A 6,348-nucleotide genomic window follows, 5' to 3' on the forward strand; every position below is an offset into this window, starting at 1 on the left:
CAAAACAGCCCCGATTATAAGGTATAGGGCTTTTGAACGAGCGAAGCTCCTAAGCTGCTTTGCAAAATAGCTTTTTCAGAGATAGGAAGATCAGCTGGGGAAAGGTAGAGCGACAATTAAAAAAAAAATCCATAGCTAGATGAATAATTAAAACCTATTTATTTTGAGATAGCCGTTCCACTGCGGGACCTGTTGTCTCCGGAGCGCGGTCCGGAGGGGCTTTGTAGGCTCACTACAGCGAAGGGCGCTCGGGAATTCCACCGGGGTTCAGCCAGAGGCGATGTCCGCCGGGAGTAAAGGTGCCGGGAAGAGCCTGGGCTGGAAGCGAACCGCGGCGGTTTGCCTTCAGCCCCGGACATCGGACCTGCTCCTGCCCGGGCCAGTTCTGCCCCTGCCCCTCACCATGCAAACTTTCTGCCGTTTTAAACAAGGCAGGTGAGTCTGATAAAGCTCACTGCTGCGCGAAAAAATATGCCTTCCTGCAGGTCTCCCCGACTGGAAAGAAAAGATCCACCCGAGGAATTCGAGCGTTTTTAAAAAAATTCATTTATAATTTATGAAGGGACAAAATAACATACTATTATCCCAGGAATATTTGATTCTTTATACATTCAGCTTGAAACGACTTTGACTTTAAACCAGATTATAGACAAAGATCGTATAACCAAGTGAACATGGACTGCATCTTTAAAACATAAAATACAAACTACTATTTAAAATCCCATAAAATGTAAATGTGCATGAATAAACCTGTTACAGCTAGTAAATGGCTCTGGCAAAGTTGAAGAGATTACAAAATAATTATCTGGCTCGTAAAGAAAAAAAACCCAAACAAGACGGAGGGGTTGTTAACAGCGGTGGTGTGCTCGTGTACAACTGACACCCACAAACCTCGATCTGAACACGGAAAAAAACGTCCCCAGAGCTGGGTGCTGGAGCAGGTCCTCGCTGTTATTTGTTCGGAGGGGACCCACTTTCGGTTTCAGGTTCTGCGCCGGGTGCCCTCGGGAGCACCTAACTCGCCCAGGGACCCACTCTCCCCCTGGCTGGCTCGGGCTGCAGAGCGACAGGAACGCGCGGAGAGGTCTCCAGGCGCTCGCTGTCCCCGTACACAGGGGACGTCCGGTGGCTGGGAGGGCCCCGGTGGCCCGTCCTCAGCCCTCGCGGCCGCCGCCGTCCGCCACCCGCCGCCGGCGCTGCGCGGAGCGGGGCGCGGCGGTCCCGCGGGGCTCCCGCACAGGCGTGCGGGCTGCGGGAGCGAAACTCGGGCCGAGTGTGACACCTACCTGCCGGCGCCGGGAAGCACCGCGCCCGCGGCCGGCCCTGCGCGGGGCTGCGCGGCCGCGGCCGGCCGCCCAGACCGCGCCGTCCCGTGAACCGAGGGCAGCCGTGCAAAACGCCGGGGGGGTGGCGGGGGGGGGGGGGGGAAGGGGGCCGGGACCGAGGAGTCCGCTTGTGCAGTCCCCGTCCCCGACACCGCCGCAGCACCTCTGCAGCCGCGACGCGAGCTAAATCTGGCAGAAAATCGAACTCATTAGCAAAGTTCACCAGCTGATTGCTTTGCATAAAACACGACACTGATTGGAAGTAATTAGGTTAAAAGATGGGACTGCGCTTCGATTTGGTGTTTCTAACAAGTGCTTTTGTGCATGGCCTGATTTTAAGCCTTTACCTCCGGAAACTGCGTCCCTCCCGCGCCCGTCCCCGTCCCGGTGCCGCCACCGCTCGCCTTTTCCCGGCCCCGCGGGCGGCTCTCGCTGCCGGAGCCTGACCTTTTAGAAATCGTCAGTCACTTTGAAAAAGGTTTCAGGTACTACTGTAAGCTCCTAAAGGGAGCCCCGCGTCTCTTTTAAAACGTGTATTTTTTTTCCCCAGTTATGCACGTATCTGCCCGTTGCAAAAAAAAAGAGTGGTTTTGATTCTGTTAAAAATCTCTTTTAATTAAATATTTGCATTTTACAAAGGCGGCTGCAGTTTTTTGTATCTAATAAGTATGACCTATTTCCTTTTTTTTTTTTTTTGCATTATAGTTTAGCTCACACCCAAGGGAAAAAAAAAAACAATAGGCATAAAAAATTAAATTAAACTTGTATATATATATTTTAAAACTATGAAACAATTCCGAAAAAGACACAGAAATGTATATATTTATATTACGAAAACAACATTAATGCCTGTACAGGTGTCTTGATTTCATAATTTACTTCAAAGATACTGTATTATCAATTTAAATACAAAAAGCTACATTAAATATACAGAATAAGATTTAATACAAATCTTTCTTCTTTGTGTGTGTGGGAGAGAGCGTTTCACTTGTTTGCTTTTCACTTGGTTAAGACATTTCTGGGCAGTTTCCACCCAGCCATTTCCAATAGACTCTATAAACTTTTGAAGGGGGTGCTGGGAAGGAGCGGGGAGCTGGTCTTTTTCTGTTTGTTTTGTTTTTCTTTTGGTAGTGGAAAAATAACTGCCAAAGCAATTTATTATTTCTCTCAATAAATTAAAAAAAAATATAAAAGAACAAAACCACAGTCCCAGGAGGGGGTAAGGAGGAGAAGCTGATATTAAATGTTGGACATACCTTTCTTCAGTTCGTAAGGTGAGTCTTTGCAAAGGTCTACTTGGGACTGGCTCCTGATCATTTTAGTGTCTTTAGCCAGGCTCTCGGCTCTGCTGAGGACAGTCTGGTTTAATCCATTGAAGTGGGCGCCCGGGGCGGCGGCGGCGGGGCCGCCAGCGGGGTGCCCGTGCAGGGCCCCGAAGGAGCCGTAGTTCGTGTAACCGGGGTAGAAGGGCGCCGTGTAGTAGAGCGGCCGCGGCAGGACCGCCGCGTTGGGGAAGGGGCACTGCGCCGCCGGCGAGCGCGGCCGCGGCGGCGAGCGCGACGGGCCGCCGGCGCCCAGTACGGCGGGGCCGGGGGGCGCCGCCTCGCCGCCGGCCTCCTTCGCCTTGTCCACCGAAGTGGCGATCTCCGCCAGCGACCAGAGCTTGGGCTTGGCAAGGGCCGCCTGCTGCGGCGAGTGGATGACGGAGGCGCCGGTGGCGGCGGGCAGCAGCGGGTGCAGGTCGGCGGCGTGCGGCGGCCCGGCGGCGGCGGAGGGCGGGCGGTACGGCGGGGGCTCCTCGCCGCCCGCCGGCGGCAGCCCGCGGCCCGCCGGACACGGCCCCAGCGGGGAAGAGCCGGGCGCCTTGGGGGGGGCGGGCGGCCCGTCGAGCCGCTCCTCCACCGGCTCTTTACAATCCGAGTCGCTGAGGCCACCCTCGGCCTCCCGGGGGCCGGGGGACTCCTGGAGGCGCTCGCAGGCCGGCACTGCTTTGGGCTCCGCCGCTCCTGGGGGGGGGGGGGGGGAGGAGAAGGAGGGAGGGGGGCAGCTTTCAGGCTCGCCCTGCGCCCCCAAACCCGCCCACCCACTTCGCCACCCTCCCTCCCCCCCAGCCCCGCCGCCGCCAGGTCCGCCGAGCTGCCCTCCGGCTTCCCCCACCCCGGCTGCCCGCTCGGGGGGTCAGGCCGCTCCGCCGCCGCCCCGCACCGGGCTGGGGGCAGCCCCGAGGGTGCGGCCGCGGTGGCCCGGCCGAGCCCGCTGCCTTACCTGTGTCCGGCGTCCCGGGGTCCCCCTTCTCCTCCAGTTTCTGGGGCTCGTCCTCGTCGTTTTTCTCCAGGTCGATGTTCTCCTCTTCCTCCTCGTCCTCGCTGCGGTTCCGCGGGGTCCAGGTCATTTTGTTCTCCTTTTTGAGCCGCCGCCGCGCGTTGGCGAACCAGGTGGAGACCTGAGTGAGGGTCATTTTGGTGATGATGGCCAGCATGATCTTCTCGCCCTTGGTGGGGTAGGGGTTTTTCCGGTGCTCGTTGAGCCAGGCCTTGAGGGTGGCCGTAGCGTCCCGCGTCGCGTTCTTGCGGTACGCGGGGTCCCCGTAGGGGTAGGAGCCGAGCGGCGCTGCGTACGGGTGGTACCCGAGGGAGCCGGCCATGCCCGGCGTGTGGTCGTAGGGCGAGCCCTGGGGAGAGACGGGAGAGCGGCCCGGCGGGGCGAGGTCAGGCGGCCGCGGGGCGGCAATGACACGGCAAGGGCAGCGCCAGGGCCTGCCCGCGGCCCCTGCCCGCGCCCCGTCGCCTCTCCCCCGGCGCCGGGCCTTGCCCGGCTTCTCCCCTGGCTCCCTCCCGGGAGAACGGGAGGAAGGGCCTTGGGGCTCGCCGGGGCCGGGAGGCTCTGGCCCCAGGAGGCCACCGGCCGCCTCCACCACCAAATCCAGCGCCTCTCCCCCAGGTGCAGGCGCGGAAAAGCAAGTGGGCAGCGCGGCGTGGGGGCCGACAACGGCGGGGTGACCCTTCCCTTCCCCCCCGCGCTGCGATCGCGGCGGGCAACCTGCCGGGCCCAGGCGGCCGGCCCGGGCCGGTCCTCTGCCAGGCCAGGGCCCGGAGGAGTAAAAAAGTAAAGGGAAGAAGAGAAAAGAGAAGAGGAGAAAAGAAGTGAAAAGAGACAAGAAGGAAAGACAGGAAAAGGAAAGAAGAAAACAGTGCAACTGTGAAACTCTGCCTGAACTCTGAACAGAGGGGAGAAGCTGAGCAAAACTCCCCGGCTTTTGGGGGGAACTGCGGGGCACTGGCGGCGGCCGCAGCTCTGCAGCAGGGATGCCCCGCTCCCTGGGGCGGCCCCGCGGTGCTCCGCAGGCGCGCACGGCGGCGCAGTGCCCTACCTTCCCCTTCCCTTCCCCGCGCAGCGCCCGCGGAGCAGCTCGCGGCCATGGGATTAGAGCTCTGCAATATTTAAGCAGCCTAATTATCGCCGTGCAGGGAAAAGTTGCCTAGGTTTATCTCCCGGATTTCTCCCATCGCCGGCCGCGGCTGGGTTCATTCGCTTTTCAATTACAACAAGCTAATTGTTGCGGAATTACGACTGCTGTTTTATTTAAAAAAAAAAAAAATTTTTTTTTTGGAGGGAATGAAATCTGTCCCCGCCTGCCCCAGCCCCGTCTCGCCCGGGCCGTGCCGGCGGCTCCCCCTGCGCCCGGCCCTGCCCGCCGCTGCCGCCAGCAACAGCGTGAGGCAGCACAGGGCGGCGATGCGGGAAAGTTGGGTGGCGAGGCGGAGAGCGGCGCTTCCTTTTGTCCCCCGCATCTCAAAAATAAAATCGGAACAAAGTGCAGGCCCAGAAGGGGGGCAGGCGCCCGCGGGATGCCGCCGTGCCCAGCGCGGTGCCGGCTGCCCGGGGTTGCTCTTACCACGTAGGAAGTGAAGGCGGCGGCGGCGGCGGCGGCCGGGTCGGTGCCGTACTGGAGGTGGGAGTTGTAACCCGGGGAAGGGGCGGTAAAGGCGGTAGATCCGGCATAAGGGGAAAAAGCGGAGCCCGAAGAAGATCTCCCAAGTTCATCGGTCCTGGGTCCGGAGATCACGCTGGTGCTGTACGCCGGGCAGGAGTAGAGAGCCAACGACGCTGACGGCTGGTACAAGTAACCCTGAGGATACGACATGGCCAGGCGCACACATATACCCGGGAGCCCAAGGCGCCGGGAGGGAGCCGCCGCGCTGCCGGGCTGGGGTCGCTGCGGCCGGGGCTTCGCGGGCGCCTCTCCGCCCTCGCCAGCTGGGCAGCGGCGGCACCTTGCTCTGTGCCGGGGCTGCTGCTCCGCGCTCGCCTGCAGCCTGGCACCGCTTCCTCCTTTTTCTCGCCCCCCCCCCCCCCCCGCTTCCCCCCTCTTTCTTTTTTTTTTTTTTTTTTTTTCCCTTCCCCTCGCTCTCTCTCTCTCCCCCTTTGCACTGGGGGGCTTTTTTTCCCCTTCCTCCTCGCTCTCGCTTTCCGAAGGGTCCTGCCAAGATGCTAAGTTGGAAATTGCAGCTCCTGACGCCTTCTGCGCGGCCCGCCGAGGCTCCTCCTTCGCGGGGTGTTGTCAGTGGAAGGACTGGCAGGACCCCGCTGGGCTGCCGCGGCCGGGCCCAACCAGCGGGAGGGCTCCGCGCTTCCCTCGGCCCTCCCCAGCGCTCAGAGGCTCAAGTGCGCCGGCTCCTGGATTGCAGTCACCTCCGAGCCAGTTAAGATCAGCTGTAACTTTCTGCATGTGCTAAATACCGTGCGGAGCCGCGCTGCGCCGGAATGCAAGCCAATCAGTATATGAAAAAAAAAAAGATATTTAATAAGATTTATTAACCGCCCGGCTCTCCCTCTGCGCAGCCACCCCTCCTCTTGCTCTCTGCCTCCTGCCCCTCCCTCCACTAAATCATTGGAGGTGAAATATACGGGGGGGGGGGGTGGGGGGGGGGTTCGTGGTGTTAGTTTTTCTTTTCTAAACAAAAAATGCGATTTTCGGCGGGGAAGCGCCGCGCCACAGCCCGGGCCAGTCCGGCAGCGCTGG

General features: G+C 60.1%; 1 protein-coding gene across 2 annotated transcripts; it reads right to left on the reverse strand.

The window, feature by feature from the left end:
* Positions 1 to 2,564: 2,564 nt before the first annotated feature.
* IRX5 (iroquois homeobox 5) lies at positions 2,565 to 5,469 on the reverse strand. Of its 2 annotated transcripts, none has more exons than XM_086469332.1 (3): positions 5,221 to 5,469; positions 3,591 to 3,996; positions 2,565 to 3,328 (listed from the first exon to the last, which is right to left on the reverse strand). In XM_086469332.1, exons 1-3 carry the CDS (start codon positions 5,467 to 5,469, stop codon positions 2,565 to 2,567), a joined length of 1,419 nt encoding a protein of 472 aa, XP_086325458.1. The 2 variants fall into 2 exon arrangements, with proteins under 2 accessions (XP_086325458.1, XP_086325457.1); XM_086469331.1 differs by having other exon boundaries at positions 2,565 to 3,331.
* Positions 5,470 to 6,348: the final 879 nt, after the last annotated feature.

The sequence above is a fragment of the Leptosomus discolor genome, chromosome 8 (genome assembly GCF_034619465.1).
Source record: "Leptosomus discolor isolate bLepDis1 chromosome 8, bLepDis1.hap2, whole genome shotgun sequence".
NCBI classification, from domain to species: domain Eukaryota; kingdom Metazoa; phylum Chordata; class Aves; order Leptosomiformes; family Leptosomidae; genus Leptosomus; species Leptosomus discolor.

What these genes read in the sequence shown, in the direction of transcription:
- IRX5 (XM_086469331.1), bottom strand. Translation starts at nt 5,469, where the DNA reads ATGTCGTATCCTCAGGGTTACTTGTACCAGCCGTCAGCGTCGTTGGCT. An exon ending in CCGCCTTCACTTCCTACGTG is followed by an intron (nt 3,997 to 5,220) that starts GTAAGAGCAACC and finishes GTCTCTCCCCAG; the next exon opens with GGCTCGCCCTACGACCACAC. An exon ending in CCCCGGGACGCCGGACACAG is followed by an intron (nt 3,332 to 3,590) that starts GTAAGGCAGCGG and finishes CCCCCCCCCCAG; the next exon opens with GAGCGGCGGAGCCCAAAGCA.